A 25,140-nucleotide genomic window follows, 5' to 3' on the forward strand; every position below is an offset into this window, starting at 1 on the left:
AAATTACTACAAACCAATTCTCAAAGAATTCATTCTAACCTTTGATATTTCTCCATCAGATAAACAACAATAGTTACATAGATGGTCACCCATGAGACAACTTAAAATATCACAGAAAGCATTATTTCATTGAAAACCTACCTTATTTTCCATGCAACAATAATGATTATAACCACAGCAATGACAGCGGCCACTATCCCCGCAATGATTCCCCACGGAGCGCCACCCTCGGCACCACCTAAAAGCACAATCATCATAGCAGATAGCAAAGCTAGCATTTATCCAAAAGCAGACAGTGATTAGTTTCACATTTATACCCACAATTCCCCCAAACAGGAAACTTGAATAATATAGTACAGCATTCAATCTTAAAAATTCATATTTGCTGCGTGAGGATAATATACCAGTCTTTGCTACCATGAATCATGCAGATTGAATGAAAATTTGGTCATTTAAAATCGTTTCATTTTATGTAGGAAGAATATATGACTGACATCTAAAAGTTTAAGAATAAAACAATATGCAATTATCAATTTCATATTTTGATAATCTGCATGAATTAGCAAACAAGGGATTGTGCCAAAGGTGCCAAAAATATAAATCTTATAAAATTAGCTATAATTAAAATAAATACACAGAGTATTCTTGGAACAATTTAATCTACATGTTACTTGATACACATAAACCTATATATAAGAATGCATGAAAAGATTAAATCAAATTAAATATCTTTGAATAATAAATCCCATGCATGTTAATTTTTTAAAGACTACAACTCAGAAGTATTCTAAATATATATCTGTGAAAGATTAAAGTTTTGGCATTACAATATGAATATCTAAAATGCTCAGAAAAAAATTATCTTCTCTGTCTCAAGATAATTTTAATACAATATTGTGTTTGCAATCATAACATATCTTCATTTAAATGTATTTTTTAATAAAGAAAGAGATGAATACCTGTATTTGGAGAATTTAATACAGGTGATGCTGTAGATTTGAACTTGAACTGTGCTGTGGGTGAGTTGCCTCCCTTAAATGCAGCAGTCACTGTTATTTTGTACAGTTCCCCACCAATCAGGTTTGTCACTCTGTAGGAGGTTGTGTTTCCACTCAGAACAATAGTCATTGGTGTCCCTGTTAACAACCAATCAAAACTATTAAACATAATCAATGTTAGGTTTGAAATTCTCAATAAATTTACAAATACAGTATAACTTGATTAATCCAGATACTGTTTATTCAGAAATCTTGTGTAATGTCAAATTTAAATGAAACAAACTCATTTTCTGACCTTCACATTTTTCATTGCTGTCTATAGCACAGACTGCCACAGTGAAGTTTTGGACAGGCCCCACTCTGTGAGTCCTACAGCTGTAGCCACTCCATGTAAACAACATCGTATTGTTGCTGGATTCATCACTTAACACTGGATCTATGTCCACTGGTTCCGTAGGCACTGTGAAAAAAATCAGTTTTTACCACTGAAATTTTTACAACCACTGTGGTAAAAGTGTTTTTTGTATGTATGTAAAAAAGGGAATGGAAATCAAATGAGAGGCTATAGAAATTAATAAAAAAAATTCTTTCTTGGACTTGGATAAAAATATTTTTCTACTATGGCCATTCACTGTGAAGTTCCAATCTATCTACATTACACCTCAGAACATATCACCCTAACTGCATAAAACTAAAATGAAGTTACCATTAAACTTTTATCTATACCATATCTTAAACAATGACATCTCAAATACCACGGATATATCAAAGTGATTTGGAAGACTTTAGTCCTTATCCCTTATTTTTCAAGTATTTTAGCTTTTTTTTTTACTCTGGATACTCTCTGGATACCTTAGTTTTCCCCCTATCCTTTTGAGTTCAAAATAACAAGGTTTGACTGTAGTGAGTAAGGGGATTGTTTATACATGTAGAGCCTGTTTTATTAACAGTAAAACCTACCAGCATCCACTGCGTAAGCACACTGACTCCACTTAATTCCACTGCTGATGAAGCGACCCGTCTTAATCATATAAGCGTCCACTGAAATACCAAAAGCAAACTTCTCAAAGGAGTCGGTAACTTGCAACTCTTTCTGATAGTCTCTTTGTCCTTTCTCCACACGGATTATCTCAGTATTTATTTCTCCCTGCAAGATGAGAAATACTGTACAGTGTATACAAATTTGCTACAAAAAATAATAATATATAGTTTTACAGCACTCTTATATTATGACCACAAAGCTATCATCATGCAGAAGTAAAATGTCATGAGAAGAGGTAGCTATAGTCTTGTAACTCCAGAACTCCAAAATCAAATACAAGTAATACATATGATTACAGACAGACAGAGAGACTTCTTGACATGTTTTCTATCAGAAAAGCTATCTTGAACATTTTAGTTGACATGAGGTAAAAAGTTGTGTCTATAAATGGATGAATGAGATATAATCAGATAGGAAAGGGAGACATGTAGAAAAAAAGTCCAAGCAATTGTGGTTATGTTGAAATATTGACACATCTCACATCCTAAACAAACAATTTTGGTGATTTGTCATAATAATATGATAAATTGTAACAATGTACAGTATATCTCACATTTGTCATTGAAGAAGGAAAGCCGACACCACAAACAGACAGACAGACTTCAAACTACTTTATTGAACAATCAGAAGAAAAAGATGTTCAAGTACAAAGGACACTCACAGTAATAAAATGTTACACCATATGACAGGCTATGAAATTTCCCAAAGATGTCTGAAGAAGTTCTACTAAAAGAAGGCAGTATAGTGGAAAGCTGTTACCATGAAAGCCAAACTCTAAACTAAAGAATATATATAGGAAATTGGAGTGGGTGGGGGTGCAGGGGGGGGGGGGATAAAAGCAATGACTTCATTTAGCTTCTGTAAACCAACTTTCATTAATGTCATCTCCATGTATTTTTAGCGATTTCTCAGTTTGAAATCAATTCATGATGATTAATTTTTGCAATTGAAGAAACATTCTCTATTAATACAAGGCATATAACATGGTTTGAAGCAATAAATATTCACAAGTTTAAGTCTGGGAACTCACATCGCAAATAAAACTTGGTCTACAGTAATTGCTGAGCAACACTTTTTTGTGAAAAAAAACTGAAATTTCAACTGAAAAATATTTTATATTTTGTGTTATAGAATTCAAAGGACAAGCAATTGTAAGTACTGTACTATGCAATAACATTTGTAATTAGTGTATGCATTACATGTGAATGCATCAAATGCAATAAAATTTCAAGTACTATATACATGTATAAGATTTGTAAGTGATGAATGCATTCTACAAGCCCAAATCTTTTTCCTATTCACCAAAAAAAAAAAAGAAAAAAGAAAAAAGAAAACGTGCAACCAAAAGAAATGAAATTCTTAATTTTTCCAAGCTATGAAAGAACACTGTGAGGCATTAAAAGATACACAAAATTCATAGCTTAAAACATAAGAGAAATAAATAAAATATGAGGAACATGGAACAAAGAATCATTTGAATTCCTCCATAAAGAGTCTAAGGTCCCAGTCCTTGTATCAACGAAAAAGGCATGCACCTTTGTTAAAGAACGCAGAACACTGCAATCTGTAGAAGATTGGAGTTAAGTTGTATTATTCAGAATGTATAAAATTTGAAAAAAAACTGCTACCAAGAGTTGTTAAACAAATTACCTCATATCCTACAGTTTTTCTGTCAAACTGCAAAAAAATTCACAATGCCCCAGAAGTGGTTACTGGTTACTTTTTTACATGCAGAACAAAAAAAAAAATCATGCTGAAACTGAAAATATGGGATGGGAAAAAAACTTCAAACTTGGTTTTCTACACAACATTCAGTAAATAGGTAAAACAAAATCCCTATGGAACTAAGTTACTGTGTTCTACTAGAGAAAAAAAACCTCTTTAACAGTTTTTAAAATAAGCCCCCTAATTAGTAAATTAACAATAATCATAAACTAATTTAATATTGAACTCGGGATGATGAATCATATAGAATTCCCTGAATCAATTTTTTGATTCAAGTTTTTATCAAGTAAAAGACACCACTATCTAGGTGACCCCAACCATTTTCCAAATTTCTAAATAAGATTACTTTCCCTTTTAATAAAATAAAGGAGTATATGTGATAGTGGCCAATTTTGGCCCCCTAAAAATCAAGATTTTAGAATGACATGCAGATATGTTTAATTGATATTGATTTTGTAGAAGAGATTATTTTAGAAATATTTCCAATATATTTTTCACATGTATAAGCACTCACTAGCTGTAAATGACATGAGAAATAATGCTATTTTTGCTATCTAACAAAAAAAGCCAAAAATTGTGATGGTATGGGAAACATCCAGGGTAGAACATACATAATTTTTTTGTCACTCTGGAATTTTGGGTGATGATACATCTTTAACAAGGTGGAAAAATATACAACAATATTTTCTGGATAAGAGGGACCTAAAAAATTAACAATTGTTATGATTTAAATCTAAAATCAGTTAAAATTTTAAACCTTGAGAAAAAGAATCTAAAAGGTGATTGAATTTTAACTATAAGCTTCACCTTTTTTAGTCCCATGTTCTTGACAGTAAATTTTTTAAAAGATGCCATTTTATTACTTTTTTTTAGTTATCTCCCTTTAAAACTGGGCTTGTCCCTTTCTTTGATCAAATTTGAATTCCCTTTTTTCCCAGGATATTTTGCAAATTGATCTCGTGGTTCTGAAGCCCAAAATATGTACCGGTAGTAAAGTTTACAGATGGACCAACAGTTATACAGATGAAAAATGTAATCAGAAGAAGCCAACTTGATCTTTTGGACCAGGTAACTTAGTAAGCCCAACATTAACCATATATAGCTCTTGATATTTGCATCCTAGAGAGCTAGATTTTGTGTAAGCTGATTTACATTGGAAATCTTTACCTGCATTTTAAAAGAAACAATATTACTGATGCAAAATACTTAAGTGTTTATTTCCTTAATCTTTTTGCATGGAACAATTATTTCATGTGATTCACCATTTCAACATGTCCGTGTGTCCTTTTTTCTGCATTTCTAGAATACTGGATCAGTCCATTTATATTCTACGAAAGGGGTGAATCGCTCTTTTTGCGCCATATGTCAGTTAGTAAGCTCGTGACGTTTCCTTGGATCGTTCTATTGTGTGAATGGGTGTGCTAACTTTTATGGAATTAAATAAAGTTTATTTTGTATATTATCAGTATATGAACAAGCAACACTAAAAAATTAACAATTGTTGGACTAGTCCATAATACACAACACAGTTCAAAAAGGTGATTGAACATTTTAACTTTCAGATGCACACTTCAAAACCTTTTTTACTTTCCACAAAGGCCTAAATATTGAATTTTCTTATTTCATTCTCAATATATGCATTATAGTGGTACAACCCCCCTTCCTTTTTAAGAGAAAAAATGAATAAACACATTATTACTGTTTACTTCAGTGGAATAAATACATGTACACTCTGACAAAATGTGTATTTTTAATTATATACATCTTTTAAATTTCACAATTTGAATTCATTACAGATATTTTGATATTATATATACATGTAATAATTGTAATGTACAGTGTAACTTTCAATTTACATCCAAGGGCAGAACACTCCACTTGCAAGCCCAAAATATTTAGTATGCAGTGTAGAGATTATTTTTCTGTAACAGTTAAAATAAAATCAAGGATTTCATTAACACAAGGTTTTCAAAATATAAAGTAAGACATATTTTAAATCAAAAGTATTTCAAAAGGTTTATCACTCATGCAGATATTTATTGCCAGACAAGCTTTTTAAAAAGCTGTTACTTGTATTGTACTTACGATTATGAAAAGGAGGGATAATAACAGACGAGTCACTTTTAGCGGCATAGCCTACTTCTGTAGCTACATTCACTTTGATCTTTGTGTCAAATCGTCTGTCCACTGGGACCTTATACCCAATCGCTGAGGGATTTTCTACTTCCTGTTTTTGGCTTTGTGTTCCATTTATCTCTGTTATTATCCTGTACTTTGTTATGATGCCATTTTTATCCTCATCATCTATTGGCTAAAAGAATATTATCAGTGAAATTCATCTACATATCATGTTGTATTCAGGTGTTGTAATCACTGGTTTAGTTTATGATAAAATATCAACCTAAAAGATTAAAGACATTTTTTAAAGAGACTTACTTTCCAAAAGATCATCACAGCTGAGCAGTTGGCATCAACACAAGCATAAAATCCTGGATTCACTTTTGGTACATCACTGGGTACTGAAGAACACAAAACATGATGAGAAAAAGGACAGTGGTCATTTTTTGAGAAATTGAGGGGGAAATAGGGAAGTAGAGATGAGACTTAGGCTACTCCAGCATGCTAAAGGTTCACGGCGAGGTACTTTTGACTTGGCGCCGAGGTATATAAGGAGCGTAGGGACGTTAGCCGCGGCTCTTACTTGTAGGAGTAGGAATTATGCCATCTTTTCCAAAAATGTTAGATACTGTATGCAGGGAAATTTTTGTCCCCCTTTTATTTTCGTCCCTTTCACCCTTGACAAATTTGTGACTGGGCAAAATTAAAACAAGGCAAAATAGTTTGCAAATGTGAAAGTGCGAAAATACTGTAAACCAACTATTATTCACGTCACCTTTTATTCACGATTCATCAATTAGAAATCAATCTGTGACAATTAATTTCAGCAACTGAGGAAACATTCTCTATAAAAGTATGCTTAGCAAAATAAATGGTTCGTGGCAATTAATATTCACAATTTAAGTAGGTCGCGCAACTCACGAATATTTAGCGCACACGAATAAAAATTGGTTTACAGTAACATGGGGCAAGAATTACCCTGTACAGTGAAACTCGGTTTTAGCAAAGCCCTGGGGACCTGCAAATTAAATTCGCTATATAATTCGTTATATCCGTATAACGAATTCGTATAACCATATATAGCGAATTCGCAATATGAATGTTTTCCTTCAAGTTTTACTACCAAATATGTTAGGGAAGCAAATACTACAAAACATACCTTCAATAACTATAAGGTTTTATTACGAATTGAATTTTATATACAAATGCTAGAAGAAAGTAATTCAGTTCAATTTAGCAAATTTTGAGATCTTTGAAACTTCGTTATAGAAGATGTAAATTTCATTATATTTTACCTCAATGGGACTCAAAATCAGATCACTATATCCATAAATTATTTATATCAAAGTTCGTTAAAACCGTAAAATTTTACAAAGATTTGTTAAGAATTTTTCTAGGGAACCAGAAAAACTTTGCTATATCTGTGAATTTTCTATATCCATGTTTGTAATAAACGAGTTTTAATGAATACAGTATAGGGTTGGTAGGTAGGGGAATTTTTTATTATTATTATTAAAAAACATTTGAAAAGATGATGTTAGAATAGTTTTTAATGAGATGCAAAAACATCTAAATAAGTGAAAGAAAAAATAATTGTTTCCTGAAGGTCTAAAAAAGTTTTGAGTTTAGTAAGTCGGTGGGAAGAGGGCAAGCAAACAATTTTTTAATTGTGGCCTCACTATAAATATTTTTGGGGTGGGTGGGTGTAAAAATGTTAAGGTGCAGTTTTATTAATCCTACCATCTTGTAATGTGGTGTTTTGTGTCTTCACTGTGTCAGACCAAAATCCTGTGGACAGATTTCTGACCAATGGAATGGCAGCTATCCAAATAGTGTATTCTCTGTATGGTAGCAGGTCACTCAAAATGACTTCTGTTTTAGTTGTGTTAATTTCCTGTAAACAGAGATTATTCATTTATATTACTTCTAATGATTATAAACTCAGAAAAGAATTTAATTTTAACACATCATCTAAAACATTTCAGAATTTATGGAATATAAAGTGCAGTGATACAGGTTTTTCATGCATGTGCACAGATGTCATATATATTTCATTCAAGTAAAATTTATAACCCGTCCTACTGAACATTTATCTGTTTGATTAAGGGTGACAGTAAATATATGGTTTTAAAGGGAGAGTGGGGGAGGGGTTGCATGACTTTATAAAAAATTAAAATGTGCAAGAGAGAAAAATTGAGTTTGTTTTCTCCATCCCACTTGGTTCATGTATTATGACACCACTTACAAAAGTTTGAAGCTTTCATATCTTTTTTAATTGATCTTTCAGAAATTGGGTAAAGTTAATTATGACTATTAATGCTGTGAACTTTGCAATGTCTTTTTTTGAAAGAAAAAAGCCAAACTGCTGTGTGCAATTCATGTACCTTCCATGGAGGATTTTGCTTGAGATCGGAAGTAGTTACAAAGCGAATCCTGAATAACTGGGGCTGATATGGCTTTTCTACACTCCATTTTAAATGAATAGAGGTTTTATTGGCTAAGGCAGAAACTGGTTGTACTTTGGCAGGCTTCACTGCAACAGAGAAACGTCAATCCAACATAACAATATTTCCTACTCAACTAAATTACACTTAACATTCATGCACTAAAAACATGCTCCAATTAGTAAATTATATTGGTTCTTTCTAGAAAAAAAATCTAGGTCTACTGTTAAAAAAAAATCTCTTACTAAAAGGTATAATTCAAAACATCCAATTTCATGTCATATATTTCCTGCCAAAATTGTTCTAAACCAGGCAAGTGCATTATTCTACAAAAAACAATATTGTGGTATAATTACCGAGGGTATTGGTCATGAATTCCGTCTGGGTTACTGCTGAGTGCAGCGTCTTGGTGTTGTTGACGATTAGACGGAAGTAATAGTGTCCCATGAAGAGCGGGAAATTCTTCTCCTCCTTAATGACACAGGTAACTTGTGTCCCGTTTACTGACAGAGGACAGCGACTCCATTTCTCAGTGGTTCTAAAAATTAATATAACGAGATAACGAGATGCCAGCTGAGATATTGGGTGTCATAACAGTGAGAAACAATAGTACATCAAGTGTCAGTCAGTAAGTCTCTGTGATTTGTTACAGCTCAGACATTGTTATGTATGAAAGCTTGTAATGGATAAGAGCAAAAAACCAATAGAAAAGTACACAAAAATCCATCTTTTGACTTAGTACATAAAACAAACATTATGTAGTAAGTACATGTATGCCATTAATCACAGATTGAGTACGTTATGAACCCACTAACAGCTTGTCAATTCTATTACTTTTTTTGAGATAAACACTTTCTATAATTTTACTGCATACTTTGATGATAAAACTCCAATGCTAATTAAACCACTTAAGTAACACTTACAGGGTATCATTCAATTAGCTACTTGATCCTTTCAATTGCAAGTGCAAGTTACTTTTCTTCCTTTTACTTACAATCTTACCATTTAGTAAGCTACTTTTATTCTTACACTTACAAGCTCACAATTCAGTAAGCTACTTTTATCCTAAAAGTTTACAAAGCCATACACTACTTCAATTCTTACATTTACAAGTATATAGAGAACACAGAGCTACATTGATTCCTTGGTTTCCAAGCTTACTAGGGATGTCAAATCAGTCAATTTTTAATACTCGGTTACTCGGACGTTTTTTCCGATCGAGTAACCGGGTTCTCGGTAAAAGTCTTAATAAATATGAACAAGTTAATTGATTTCTGTAAAACATTGTTAACTCTTGTAGAAATAAAACCACATGGTCTGATGGGAGGCTTATCCGTAAATGTGTCTCTGTTGTAACATTTATGACCACTTTGTACTCGACGAAACTTAATCTAAAATTTTTTTAAGTTCAATTTCAGGGGATTACGGTCATTTAGAGTCGTAGAAACCCTAATTACTGTATGTACAAGTGCAATGAACATTTTACGTTTTAAAACTGATGTTTTAATGCATTAATAAATAAAATTAGAAATATTTAAAAATATACATTTACAAGTATATAGAGAACACTGAGCTACATTGATTCCTTGGTTTCCTAAAGCTTACAATCAGTAAACTATTCTGATCCTTACATTAACAGATCCTTTCATTAACAGATAAGCTACAATTCAGTAAGCTACTTTGATCCTTACACTAACAGATAAGTTACAATTCAGTAAGCTACTTTGATCTTTACATTAACAGATAAGTAACAATTCAGTAAGCTACTTTGATCCTTAAATTAACAGATCTATACATTAACAGATGAGCTACAATTCAGTAAGCTACTTTGATCCTTAAATTAACAGATCTTTACATTAACAGATAGGCTACAATTCAGTTAGCTACTTTGATCCTCAAATTAACTGATCTTTACATTAACAGATAAGCTACAATTTAGTAAGCTACTTTGATCCTTAAATTAACAGATCTTTACATTAACAGATAAGCTGCAATTCAGAAAGCTACTTTGATCCTTTCACTAACAGATAAGTTACAATTCAGTAAGCTACTTTGATCTTTACAATAACAGATAAGCTACAATTCGGTAAGCTACTTTGATCCTTAAATTAACAAAATTTACATTAAGAGATAAGCTGCAATTCAGAAAGCTACTTTGGTCCTTAAATTAACAGATCTTTACATTAATAGATAAGCTACAATTCAGTAACCGTCTTTGATCCTTACATTAACAGATCCTTTTATTAACAGATAGGCTACAATTCAGTAAGCTACTTTAATCCTTACATTAATAAACTTCAATTCAATGAACTCTAACTCTTACAAGCTATAATTCAGAAAACCTCTTTGTTCCTTACGATTCAGTAACATTCTTTGATCTTTAAACTCATTTCCCATATTTTAATAAAGAAGTTGACATTTACAAGCTACAATTATGCTTATAGCTTCTTTGATCCTTACTTACACTTCCAAGCTACGATTCAGTAAGATACTTTGACCCTTTAACTTACAAGCTATAATCTAGTGAAGCATTGAGATACTCCACACTGATATCAGTGATTCCGTGCAGCTGTCTGTATTCCACTACTAGGTCCCAGTAACACTCCATTCTCTCCCAGTTATACACCACACAACTGCCTGATTTGGGAGCCCTTGGTTTGTCTGTAAAAAGAAAATTACAATTCTGGTTTTGCATTTTTTGCATGCCATGACAGTAAATATCTTGTTTTTTGAATATACAGTAAAATTTGATTATTCAGAAGTCACAAGAATTACAAAATTGAGAAGGGGCCAACATGGATTCCTATTATAATATAATGACCTGCATTAACCCAATAACTTGAATTATTTAAAAGGGTAGAACCAAAATCCTATAGCATTCATTTACAATTAAAAAAAAATTCACGAATGACTTTGCATTCATTACTCATGTAACTGTATGAGTAAACAACCATTTGTTACCCACTAACGATAAATGATCCATTAACATACAAATTACAGATACATTAATTTAGGATAGCAACATCATCTAATTCATGATACAAATTAAAAAAATATATCAATTACAAATTGATCCCTAAATTAATGGTCCCAAAGGTACTCATTAATTTGCTCCCTGTTGTATAACATGTTTTACACAGAGGGAAAATATAATGTGATCGTCAATTAAGGGAACCCTAGCCCATAATAAAAATCTTGCAAGCAAGTTGCTACTGAAAGAATTAAATATACCAAAAAAGCAATTTTTCATTATGTCAAATCAAACATTGAATAGGAAATTTATGCAAAGTTAAAAGCTTTTTGACTATTTTTAACATGCCAGTGCATGGGCAAATATAATGACATTGAAGGTTCTCTGCCTGTAGATTTAAAAAAAAAAATTAAAGGTTATTACTAGGTTGCACATTTCCTCCCACTATCTTATAGTTTTTATGTCAATGACATCTTCAGAGAAATAAGGAGGATGCAATATTGGGTGCGTTCACAGTTCTGCCGTTGGTAGACAAAAGTTGCCGTTGGTAAAATTAATTACCATTGGCATGCCACTGGTACCAATGTTTTTTGCCAATGGTATATTTTTCTGCAGACAGTCTAGAGTGTGGTTAATGTTGGTAAATGACATCACAGCTAGTTATCGACATGGCAACAAGATAGGGACTTGGATCACGGATTCACAATGATTTAAACAATTTTTCCTCTTAGCCTTTTTAACAAATCATGCCAAAATCACATAAAAATCATATCAAACACTTATATTCATGATTTTGAAGTATGATTTAGACATGATCCATTAAATGGATTATATAAAACTCATAGATATGGCAACTAAAGAAGTGTGATCCTAATGTGGTTTGTTTGTCGGATATGAGTCTGCTATGATTTTCTTGCGATTCTGGCATGTGCTAATAACTTAGAAGACAAAGAAATCTGTAATTCAGTATTACCAATGTCTCCATTGGACTCCCATTGGTAAAATTGGTAAAATTGTTACATTTGTATGCCAATACCCGTTCAGGGTTTATTGGTACAGTTGGTACCATTGTCAAATTATTGTACCAATGGTATATTGAAAGTTGGTACTAATGGTAGAACTGTGAACGCACCCATTGATTCCATAAGGCTTAATAATTCAGTTTGAATTTCATTTACTTTTCTTTATATAGATGGATTATACTCTTAAAATATATTTTTTACTTTATCTTTCCTATAAATAATCTCTACTCAAAAGCTGAAAACAGTGGAGACTTCCTAAATGATGAGTGGTGAAGAGCTAAAAACAGCACTGTTATTAATCTTAAATGTTTACAGATTTACCAGAACTTATTTTTCCTCCCAAATGCTTTGAAACCTGACATTTCCATAAATGTCATATTACCCCCGCACTGACTGTAGCTTAATCTATTAAGAGATATACCTGAAATTGTGCATGATGCAGGAATTACTTGCCACATTGCATGTGTACCAGTTCCTGCAATTAATCTTCTAAGAAGGTCTTTAACTGACATACTTGACCCACATAAATGGGAGATAAATTATTTTAAAACTTACACTGGAATTTATATCAATGGGCCAGTTCCTTATTTTAATGGCACATACTTAATGACATTCTACCAAAAAATGGTACCAAGTACCGTAGATTTATGAAACTATCAAAACCTTACATGATCGACTATACATCACATTGGAAAACTCATAATTCACTCTTGATCAAATCACAATGACAGAGTATTTACTATTACGTTTTATACCTATTAACAGCCAGTCTCCGAGAAAAGCATGCAAATTAGTCCGAAAGCAGGTTTCTCCGATTGCCTTCAAATTTTATGAGCCAAATCTACTATGCATAAAATGAAATCAGACAAATTTTCACTGAGCTAATCCAACCCACAAACGTTTTATGGCCTGTTACTAAAAATAGCTCTTATGCAACAAAATTTTACTAGGTAATTTTTTAACATTTCAGACATTTTTGAGGAGAAAAAAAATTGCAACTTTAAAAATTATTCAAATATTCTGTTTTGTTGTAAAAGAATAAAGGTTCGTTCTTCCTAAATGCATAGTCAGAAGGATTGACATTCATTTTGTTTTAGTGCAAATAGGTCATGAATTTGGCACTGTTCCAAAATTTGGAAAAAGTGACAATTTTTAGTGGAATTGTAACTATTCTTGTAAAAAGGGGGGATGTTTTAATCCAGTAAATTTTATTGCTTATTGTTAAGAATGCCTATGTGAACAAAATATATAAAAATTGCCCTTGGCCAATGTACACTTTAGAAAATATTGAAAGTCAAAGTTTGTGAAATTTTCACATAAAAAATTCAAGGATACAGTTAAAAATACTCAAAAAATAGCTCAAAACATGTCCAAAACTTAAAAAAAAGTTAATTTCAATAGTTCTTCCTATCTGTAATACAGAATTTAAACAAACATATCTCTCAATCTAATACTTAATGACTTTAAATAAAAAAATACATAGAAAAAGAGGAGGGGGCAGGGGGCTAAAGAGGCCAAATATGCATGTAAATCTCGTGTGGCTGCCTTTGTTTTTTTTTTAAACAGTGGGCGAGGAATGTTTAAATTGGCATGGGAGTCCTTGTATAATTTAAATCTATGTCTACATTTTAGCTCACCTGAGCCGAAGGCTCAAGTGAGCTTTATTGATCACATTTTGTCCGGCATCTGGCAGCTGTCTGCCCGTCTGTCTGTCTGTAAACTTTTCACATTTTCGACTTCTACTCAAGAACCGCTGGGCCAATTTCAACCAAACTTGCCACAAAGTATTCTTGGATGAAGGGGATTCAAGTTTGTTCAAATGAAGGGCCACGCCCTCATTCAAGGGGAGATAATTGGGAATTAATTAAAATTTGGTGGCATATTTTAAAAATCTTCTTCTCAAGAACCGCTGTGCCAGGAAAGATGAAACTTATGGGGAAACATCCTCAGGTAGTGTAGATTCAAGTTTGTTCAAATCATGACCCTCGGGGGTAGGGTGGGGCCAAAATGGCCAACCAAAGTTTTACATAGAAATATTTAGGAAAATTCTTTAAAAATCATTTTCTAAAAAATAGCAAATCCATGATTGGTCATGGGACTACTTTTAGATTTAAACTTTACAATAAAAAGCCATTTTCTTCTTTTTCCTACCCTTAGTGCTCAGGTGAGCAATGTGGCCCATGGGCCTCTTGTTTAAAGTCTAAATCTACAATTTTATTTCACATATGGAATCACTGTCTAATTAGTATAGTATGCCAGGGACATCAACACTAGTGGGAAACATAGGATAATTTACGCATAACGGGCTTTGCCCGTTATGCAAATTATCCCATGTTAGTGTTGATGCCATGGCATACTATGCTAACTAGTCTAACTAGACAGTAATTTCTTAAATAAACCACTAAATGGATAAACTTATTAATAAGTATAAACCTTTATTTACATTTAATGAATATATACATAATTGCTCAATATTTACACAAGTGAACCAAGTGAACACATTATTCATCATACTAGTCATTTGATCAACATATTCATTGGAGTGTTACATGTACAGTGTAAGTATAGAAACAATATCTGCAAATTTTCAACATCATCGATACAAACATTGAGATATTTCAGATAAGTTCTTTTTACAGGGGGAAGGTGGAATTACTTGAATTTTTTATTGGATGAACGTGACACAATATATCCTCCTTTTTTTCAGCTACTTAGCCATTTATTTTGTTTATAAAATTTTATCATTTTCATTCATTACTTTCTTCTTCTGCCATAAAACAGTGGCTTAACACAATCTGGACAAATTACTGCTCTCTAACATTCTTCACGTATCATAGACAAGTAATTGTTCACTTTCTGGGAGAATCATTTTCTGGATTTTAAAGCCCAACCAATACATTTTCCTGTAGGCTCTTATTGAACTCCACGTCCAATGCCTGTTCCTTGTAGGACACTTTGCTGTGATGCTCTTACTTGATATTGAATTTGTAAAACAGTGAGTTTTTCAACTGCAAATTTAAATATTTTTCAAATTTCAATATTGAAAATTCTTTTTGCTCTGATGAATATTAACAGGAGTAATACATGTATTGATGATTACTACTCTCTTTGCTTGCTGTAGTGTTTCGACAACGTTCACAACTGGTATCATCTTTCACTTGATCAATCAGATCATGGTTCTATTGAAATAACACTTCAGTTCTGCTCCATTGTTTTGCTTTCTTGGAAAAACTGCATTTAATACCTATAAAACAAAATTCACCATGAAATAAAAAGAAATGTGTCCTCCTTCTTTGAGTATATATCAGTAAAATATGAAGACAGAAAGAATAATTTTTTGTACATGCATAAGTGACTGCTAAATGGAGGAAAAGTGAATCTAGGTCATTATAATAAGAGAATAATGGCAAACTGATTGCTGTCACCAATACTGATTTTAAAAATATTAAGTTTATAATTACAAAATTCATAATTGAAAAAAGAGAAACATTTATTAGAACACTCAAGGTAAAAAAAAAAGGACATAGTCAAATTGCTTTTACCATTATATCTAATTTTATTATAAAGATTTATCTTGAAAAATGAAATAAATGTCATTGGAGAGATCAAGGTTGAAAAAAATTGTGATACCATGTATGTAAAAAACATATATTTTATTAAAAAATATGATATAAGCTGGCAGGTAAAACTGGTGCAAGTGTATTTTTGTGCACCACTTTCTACTTCAAATTTTCTGACAAAAAAGTGAAAGTAATACTGTCTAAAAATTGTAGAAGAATGTCAAAAAGCTGACCAAAGCTAGATGTGACATTGTGACATAAATTCCCCAGGAAGAAAAAAGAAAAAAAAATTACATGATACCATCTATCATTTTTTGGAGGTCCAATTGTTTGCTCTACACAAATTTTGTATTGTTGGACTTTTGAGCTGGAATATACTGTTCGTTATCTCCTAATATTTCATTAAAAGTTTTAACATGTGACAATGAAATATTAACAAAATTTCATATCCTATAAAATAATTTTTTTTTCTTAAAGCAGTTGTCAACTTTTGATTGATTGAAAGCATTTTGTTTTATATCCCATTAATAAATTGTCAACTTTTGATCTACAAAAAAAAAATTATTTCATTTGGAAAAAAGTAAAAAATTGAAGTTTAAGGGTAAATCATTCACATTTACACTTAGACTTGATCTACAGATAATTAAATTAATGCTGATCAAGAGAATAGCAAAAATCAGCAGAGTAAGAAATCACTGGTTTTATCATTATGACAAAACTGTGCTGAACACACTGAATAGCTCTATTAAAGAGCATTTGACTATATACTTGTTTTTTTTTCATATAAGACTTTTGAAATATTTTTTTTCAAACAACAATTCTTACCATTAATATCTGGATCAGGACACTTGTCTTTTAATGTATTGGGGTCCAAAAAAACTCCTCTGCATGTTGACAAATATTGCTACAAAAAGTGAAAGTTAATCAATATTAAATTATTTATAACTTTACCTAGGTTTGTTATGCAATTTGAATAATTTGGACCTCTCCCACACATGGTATACTAATTAAGTATCATATATTCATTATTGACTATTGTGCAAGCTTAAATGTTCTGTATAAACTTTCTGTTATGAGTTCATATTATCATGACCCATTACCTTTTTTAAAATATCATTATGCAAAAATCTGTATTCATTTTGAATACATTAATCATGTTAATTGTTAAAGTAAATATGATAGAAAAATATGTGTGATAATATTTGGATAAAAAACCCTTTCAATGAGTTCCTTCTTTGAATACCTGGCACTTTTATATATATACTCTTTAGTTTAGACTTGTTTTGAGTAGCACACTATTTCACTACTTGCACAATGCCGCAATTCAAAAAGTATAAATTAAACATGTATGCAAATCAAAGCATATGTGCAGTTGAATGTTGAATATTTTTTTAATTAGAGAAGTTATGATTTTTACTCCATCAGGCATCTCCTCACAACTGTTTGAACTTTCTTAATTTCTTTACACAAATATACGAGGGTTGTCCCAAAATTTCGTAGACTGAGCTCATATCTTTTAAAAAAATTAATGTATCTTTATAAAATTTTCAGGGTAGATAAAGCGTGTTCTTGGCAGAAAGATTACGAAGTTTGATCATGTTTACTTGAACACTTTTTGAGTTATAACATATAAAGTGATATCGTTCTCTAACACCCGGAGCAATCTGCAATGTCAAAAAATACAAATGTCAATTAACGGTTCAAATTTTTGGAGAAAATATTTCAATTACCAGAATCAAATTCTTAACTTAACTTAACTTAGTTATAAATGTGAAATATCTAAATAACTATGATATGATCAAACATTAAAATATGTAAACAAAGTATATGCAAGTACAGGTATGAAATAATAGTAATTTGAAAACGCTACATTTCTACGGGCTTTTCGTCTGTTTTCTCTCATAGAGTTGCACAATGGAATTCTTGCCCATTTCTTAGCCCTGTCTTTTATTTTAGTTACTGTTATTTACATATACAAAGAGAAACCGTTTTAGTCATTTTAAGCACTAAGGACGAGAGAAAGTTTCCTAGTCTACCAAATAATTATGACTGGTACATTTCTGTAAGAGTGAATTCAGGATCTAAACACTTGATCATAGTCCAGTGCGCCGCCTGTGCTAACGCAGCCGCCATTTTTCAAAAAGTCGGATTTCAACCCCATGTATATAAATCGTTATAAAATTCACATTTATCAAAGCATTTTTACCAAAATTTGAGGAAATATAGTTAATAAAGCAGTATTAAGAATTTTCATTTCCATTCAAAAGATACAGGGTAGTAATTACTTTTCCGTAGGATTTTAAATATAAAATACCAAATTTTAATTGCAACTTTTGGGTATTGCGCCGCCTTCCTACACCCGACAACGAAATGTGTCTTTTAAAATGGAAAAATTTGTGTAGTTACTCCTTATTTGTCCATAAATTTATTTGATAGTGTTGGTTTAATCTATATACCAAGTTTGATTATGTATGACATAGGGTTCCTACAAAACAACGCTTGTCTACGGAATTTTGGGACAACCCTCGTATATGTATGACATATCAAACAATAAACATGACTGTTCCTAGTTAGAACATTTTCATTCATTATTCAAATTTCTATTATAAATTCTATATAGGTCACTGTAGATATTGACAGCAAAAGGAGCTGCAACTTCGATGTCCAATTTTTTTTTATATTAACTACCGGGGGTATTTCAAAAACCGATAAAAAATATTTATAATCTTCTGTTGTTCATATTTGCCGCATTGCGATGAAAGAACTTTTTTATAGCCTATGATTGAAGCAAGATAAAGATTGCATTGTCGTTGTTTTTATTGATTTCTTAAATAATTCTAATTTGCTTGTACGGAAGTCTTTTAAACACTTGAATAATACTTCATTTTATTTTTAGTCTTACTGAGCAAAAAGATTTTAATTTAAATACAAATGTAACATTATAACATGTTATATCATTTTTATGGCAAAATAAAATCCTTAAAAATGCAGCTCATATTGCTTGATGTAGAGATCAGATATTTGGCCTACCTGTCAACATGGTCAGGTCCTGCAGTTTCTCGTCAACGTCAAGGTAGCAGAAATTTGTTATTCTTCTTCGCCATTTTAACCATGTTAACCCCCAAGTTATCCGTATGTCTTGGATAGATTCAAAACTTTAAATATGGACGTCATGAGAAAAAATCCACTTTTCACATTCAAACCTCCAGTCGGTCCATAACGTTTTCCATACAGCTTGATACTATAGCGTGTTGGTCGGAGATTTAAAGAAGCGCAAACAGTGTGATGGATCCTTGATACAGTCATTCAAATAAAATACTTGACATACAAGGCACGACATTATCAAAAATCTTCGAAGTTGCATTGTCCTCTTGGCGACCCTGACACATTGGAATGTCATTTCCGCCTTTTTCACATGAAGACTTCCACAACGGGAGATAACTCTTATACACACTTACTCATTCTTGTCATCTTATTTTCTTATATCATTTTTTAAGTAATTTTAAGTAAATTATTAACTTTTAAATTTTTATAGACTTTCTAAATATAAATTCAGACTAAAATATGTTGATTGGTCATCAAATGAACCCATATTAATAGTATTTGATTAATTCTATGATACAAAATGAGAGCTTTGCTAACATGCTTAGGTCATCATTTCAACAATTTATAAAATATATCTGCACTAAATAGCCAAGGGTGAATTTTTTATATTTGATAGAACATTAATCAATTATTATAAAAAACTTTATTTTATCAAATTATTTTATCCCCCATCACTGTACCACTGTCCTAAATATCCATAATTATTTGAAGTTCCAAATTTCGCCTTGCATATGGCTTTAGTATAGACGGCAGATAGTCGTTATCATTATGAAAAATAGGTATTTGTAATTTTTGACATCTATGTATTGATGAAATAATAAAATACTGTTTTGAAAATAATTTTGCAGTAACTTTATCAGGTCTCAAACTTTCCTATTTTTACCTTCTATATAATGCCAATTATTGCTAAATATAGAAACTGGGTTGTTACTAAAAATAGAAACACGTGACACACTTTTAAGATCTATTTTTTATATTCTGATACAACCCAGATCTTAAAAATATATGACAAAATGAAAAGCTCTATACACCCTTTAGGACAATTTTTCAGATTTTGCATGCTTTTCTCAGAGACAGGCTGTTAAATGTCCTTGGATGTCTTGGGAAAAGAGAACATTGCGTGTCAAGAAAAAACACAAAATATACATACACACTGTCAAGACAGACCAAAGAAAGCACTGTACATTTAAATTTTGCCAACTCATGAGCTTGCAAATTTTCTTGACGTACATAGTCTTGGTTGTAGTGTGGATTCCAATATTGATTTCTCTTTTTTGAAGGTAATTTGAGAAATCTTTTTTCTCTATATATCTGGGGATGAAAAAACTGCTGAGAGTATAATTATCATTGTGATCAGAGATATTCTATAAATTCTGTATGAAGTGACTGGACTAGTGATCTTGTCAGTAAAATATGTGGTGAGATATCGAACAGTATTCAAGCTCAAAAGTCCATTAAACAATACAAATCAGGTCAGTAGGTCAAAGACGGACCTCTAAAACGTCAGAAGTAGGCTCAGGTGCCATAGAGAAGTGAGCATCCCCTGCTGCCTGGTCACACCTGCCATGTCCTCTTTATTTATGTCATGACTGGGAAATAACAGAAAAATCTGTTGACAATTCAGTCTCCTCTACTAGGTGCACTTTGAGAAAAAGAACTTTACCAAGAAATAAATTTCATTTCAATTTTTTACAGAGACTGAAATAATGACATATCATTTAATAAATTATTACAATGACATCAGAAGCTAAAATTTAACAGCAAAATTCAATAAAAAATCAATTATAGTCTCTTCATGCTTATGCAACTAAAACAATATAATTTTATTATTTTTTTATTGATTAATTAAATTCAACTAGGTCATCTCTAATATATATTTTGTGTCCATTTAGAGTGGCCCACTTTAAATAATGATACAAAGGACATTTTACCAGCTACAGAGGGATATGTTGCATTATTTTTCTTTAAAAATAAACTCCTCTAGTTCCTTCCTGGTAGAATATATATTGTTTTTATTTATTCTATTTTAACTACCACCTCTGATCTGAGTACAAACTGTAATGGCATTCAACAAAGTTGAAAGGGTTGAAGTTTTGATTTATAAATATTCTTGATGCACAAGCTAAGTTATAGTAATCTAAACTGATTCAAGAATTGTCATTCATTCATTCATAGGGAACTAATTGACCAATTTTATTGTACTGTTCTAAAATGAGATTTTCTATTAAATTTGCATGATTGAATTGATATATATTCAGAAATCTATGATATGTATGTCAGTCATTTTCAAAATTTAATGCTTCCTGAACTTTCAGAAAATCAAAATAAGCATTTTTACTTTTTGTACTGTAGCATTCAATAATACCAGGTATTACTTTATTAAATGCCCATATAATTTGCCTCTGTTAAACTCTGTTTTGATGACAGGAAATATGGCCAAGATAAGGGGTATATTGTAATAATTCAAGCTCTATTTTTTTTACCCTTGACATCTTTAAAATGAAATATCAAATATCTTTCAGATCAATGATTTTAACCAACAAAAATTGTTTACTTAAAACTAGCTTGCAATTGCTTGTGAAGATTTCAGATTGTGGGACATTCGAGTAACTTGAACACTGACTTCAAATGATAAACATGCAAGTCATTAAATTGAAAGAGGCACTATTATTGTGTTACTTAGCGCTTTATACACAAAACAAGTAAACTTTTCAAAAGGGGGAGGTTTTTCCAAACTGATTTCTGAAAGGAACCATTTTAGTTATGTAAACATTGGAGAAAGAAAGAGACATCAATTTATTCTGCTACAAAAAGAAAGTTTTCAATGCCTATATAGAGAAAAATCTGTAGGAGAAGTGGAAGGGGGTCTGTTAACAGCTGCATGAATACAAGAAAACATTATACTGACATTCTGAAAGCTAATTGCTAGTATGTAAAAATACCAAACAATTTCACAAATATACAGTCAAACTTGTCATAGCAGTCACTACTATCTAGCTGTCACCTGATCTTTCTACTCTTTTTATTTCCTCCAATTGAAATTTCCTATATATAATGTAACTCAATTTCAGGTAGTCACCTGCATACCATGGTCAGCAGTCATCTAATTTTATGATGTATAGATAGTACATGTATTGTAAAATACAGAAATGACATAAATTTGAATAGAACCTCTATTCAAAGGTCACCTCTGGCTCTGTATGACTATGATGGTCACTTAATTCAAATGGTTCCCACAGGTGAGTGCTTTTAAATACAGGTTTGACTGTATTACATTTCAATGAAATTGACTCATTTCTTTCTGAGAACTTAAAAATCTACAGTAAAACTAGTGTAGTACAAACACGAACATTGCGAAATTCATGGATATAGTGAAGTCTTTTTGGATCCCCAACAATAAAATTTTCACAAAGTCCTTATACGGATGTAACAAATTACGGATATAGCAAAGTAATATCACAGGTCCCAGTGACTTCATTATAACTGAGTTTAACTGTACTTACATTCAATTTCTACAAAGATTTGGTCCACCAGACAAGGCCGTTCCTGAGATTCTTGGTCATACAGACAGACATAGTGCATGTATTTGTTCTTTTTGCTGGCTGTCCTGTTCACCATATCCTGTATTCTGATCCCCACTCGACCGGGGTCCCCCAAAGGTTGTCCATAGAGGGTCCGGTCATCTTTGTTCTGCTCCAGTTTGGAGGACAGGAAATAGAGCCTCCCCTCACTCAGTGCTTTTGAGCTGTCACCCTTCTGGGCCTTGAGGGTACAGGTCAGGTTGATGGGTTCCCCAAAGTAGAAAATAGGGGAGTAGGTCTGTATTTCTGCAAAACATAGGTCAAAAGGATTTAGATAAAAGTTTAATTAGGTCAATTTTAATTTCTAATTTATTGTTTAACTTGTTATATAATCACAGCCTTGTATCTTGTGTTTGTAAGTTCAACCTAAAATTCATCTATAATCAAATATTTCTGTATCTTGAACAGCAGTATCTCTAATACCAGGGATATGACAAAGTAATTTGGAAGTTCTGACAACTTTAATCTTTAAGTATTTTACTTGGGTACCAATATCTTGAAAGTTTTTTCTCAGTCCCATTAAGTTCAAGATAATGTAAGGTTTGACTGTATATTACAGATATAACAGATTTGTTGCAGCAAAAATCATTCCAAGTACATTTTCTCTACCATCATCCTTTAAAGCAATATGAGCTGGATGTTTGACATCGGAAATTTTTATTGAAAATTTGTGATTAACTAATTTAATGACAGAAAAACAAATCATTTATAAACTTCTGTTGTATATATTCGCTATGGAAAATTTTTCATTAGCTTTGATTGAAGCAAAATTGAATTATTGTCATCCCGTACAATAAAGATTTCTTATATAAAACTGTATGTTCGGTTGTACAGAAATATTTCTTCTGAAACATTTTTAAACTTTATTTTGGGCTTATTGGTCATAAGGATTTAAATTACATACAAATTAATCTTAATCGCACATTTTACCAGCAAAATAAAATTTTGAAGATACAGCTCATATTGCTTTAATAATAAATTCACTGAGTATATATACATTGTATATATATAATGGAACTTTGATATCCTGAGTATTGATGTCTTGTTTACCATATGGGTATGTCCAAGTGGGTTCCTGGAAGTTCCAACCACTTTTTCTCTTTTCTCATAAATTTTTAATCTCAACAACTCAAAGTCTAGCTTGTATATTTCTCATTTTTTGCACCCATTGAAATTGAGATAAGATTATAAACTGTATTTTTAAATGATGTACTTTTTTCCTACCCACTTTAAACTTTCTTTATTAATTGTCTGAGATCAAAATTCTCAAAATATATTTCATAAGGAAAAAAAATGTATGAATGTAAGAAATGTATGAAAAGAATATTGATTTTTTTTAACCTTACACCAATTTTCAAAGAGAAATTTTGAAATACCGAAAAGGAGGTGAACCAGGTAGTTGACAATAGGTGTGCTAAGTTTAACGCCTACTTGGTCTGTCTTCACCTTTGAATACCAGTCAGTCAATCCTCCCCTACCTTACATTCATCTTTTTTTAAAGGTTCTGATCAAGATATATGATCCGCAAACTTCAAAGATCAATATGTCTCTGTACAGTGACCATTAATTATGGATAAAATAAGATGCCAAACATTTAATATTACCAGGTTACGGTGAGACTAATCAGTTAATTGTTAATGTTTTATCAGAATGTATCTTATTTTTCAACACACAGCTGTGATATAAATTTATTACAGCAGTAAATTTCTGTCAAAGGAAAAATAGGATGATAATCCATTTTTTTTAAATTATCAATAATTGACCCACTAACTCCAGGAATTGTTTAACCATCATATACACAGAAACACTGAATAAACCATTACTGGGATTAAAGGGAGATAACTATTGCCCACACTAATCAGATTCTTTATCGGTTTTCATAAATAAGTAATTTCCCAGTGCACTTTTATAGATTAATGCATGCAATTTCATACAATTTGAAAAGAGAATCACACCGTATAAAGGGTAAACCAATTATCTAACTCTTTTACATTGTATATTTAATATAAGTTCATAGAATTTTTTTTCCAATGAATTCGGATTTATAATCTAATTCTAACTTTACTTTTCCCTAGGGAGAGCGAAATATGCAGTGACACTCAGAGGAAACTGCAGTTATAACTTTATATATTGACATGTATCTTTATATTCATTATGAGTATATTTAATAAAAGCAAAACAAATGACATCGAAATATGCAGTGACACTCAGAGGCAAAACAAATGACATCTCGGACTAAGTCACCACTGCAGTTTTAACTTTATATATTTACATGTATCTTTATATTCATTATGTCCCCATAATTGAAGATTAAGGTGTTTATAGTTTATAATTTTGTTTGCTGTTAACCTTGGTCAAAATGTTTGATTGAATGAAGCTATTGCTATCACATTTCAAAGGTGTATTGTATTCATGTATTCCTTGTGACAAGGCCTTTCTTTGGGTTACATTTGACCTTTGACCTTGATCTTTGATTTTTATCAACTTAAAAAGAAATTGAAACATTGACAACAACTTTTGAACAGCCAGTGCTAGGGATTGTATATTTCACAGGTACATTTCTAATGAGAAGGT

The 25,140-nt window shown here is 31.6% G+C and overlaps 1 protein-coding gene and 1 long non-coding RNA gene across 2 annotated transcripts in view; both read right to left on the reverse strand.

Annotated features, from left to right (window-relative positions):
• LOC134245486 (uncharacterized) overlaps nt 1–25,140 on the reverse strand; it is a 44,564-nt gene that overhangs the window by 3,704 nt on the left and 15,720 nt on the right. Inside the window, exons 3-14 of the mRNA XM_062727759.1 lie at nt 22,489–22,812; nt 10,838–10,988; nt 8,684–8,865; nt 8,268–8,416; nt 7,624–7,777; nt 6,202–6,284; nt 5,851–6,076; nt 4,325–4,467; nt 1,959–2,145; nt 1,294–1,458; nt 960–1,136; nt 142–238 (exon numbers count right to left, since the gene is read on the reverse strand). Of these exons, the coding sequence (XP_062583743.1) occupies nt 142–238; nt 960–1,136; nt 1,294–1,458; nt 1,959–2,145; nt 4,325–4,467; nt 5,851–6,076; nt 6,202–6,284; nt 7,624–7,777; nt 8,268–8,416; nt 8,684–8,865; nt 10,838–10,988; nt 22,489–22,812 (2,038 nt within the window). The remainder of the gene's footprint in view (nt 1–141; nt 239–959; nt 1,137–1,293; nt 1,459–1,958; nt 2,146–4,324; nt 4,468–5,850; nt 6,077–6,201; nt 6,285–7,623; nt 7,778–8,267; nt 8,417–8,683; nt 8,866–10,837; nt 10,989–22,488; nt 22,813–25,140) is intronic.
• On the reverse strand, nt 15,385–19,177 carry LOC134245477 (uncharacterized). The gene is made up of 3 exons (XR_009987437.1): nt 18,911–19,177; nt 16,706–16,784; nt 15,385–15,564 (listed from the first exon to the last, which is right to left on the reverse strand). It is a non-coding gene; the product is annotated as an uncharacterized LOC134245477 (long non-coding RNA).

The sequence above is a fragment of the Saccostrea cucullata genome, unplaced genomic scaffold, assembly GCF_032062105.1.
Source record: "Saccostrea cucullata isolate Sc308-1 unplaced genomic scaffold, CSIRO_AGI_Scuc_v1 ctg923, whole genome shotgun sequence".
NCBI classification, from domain to species: domain Eukaryota; kingdom Metazoa; phylum Mollusca; class Bivalvia; order Ostreida; family Ostreidae; genus Saccostrea; species Saccostrea cuccullata.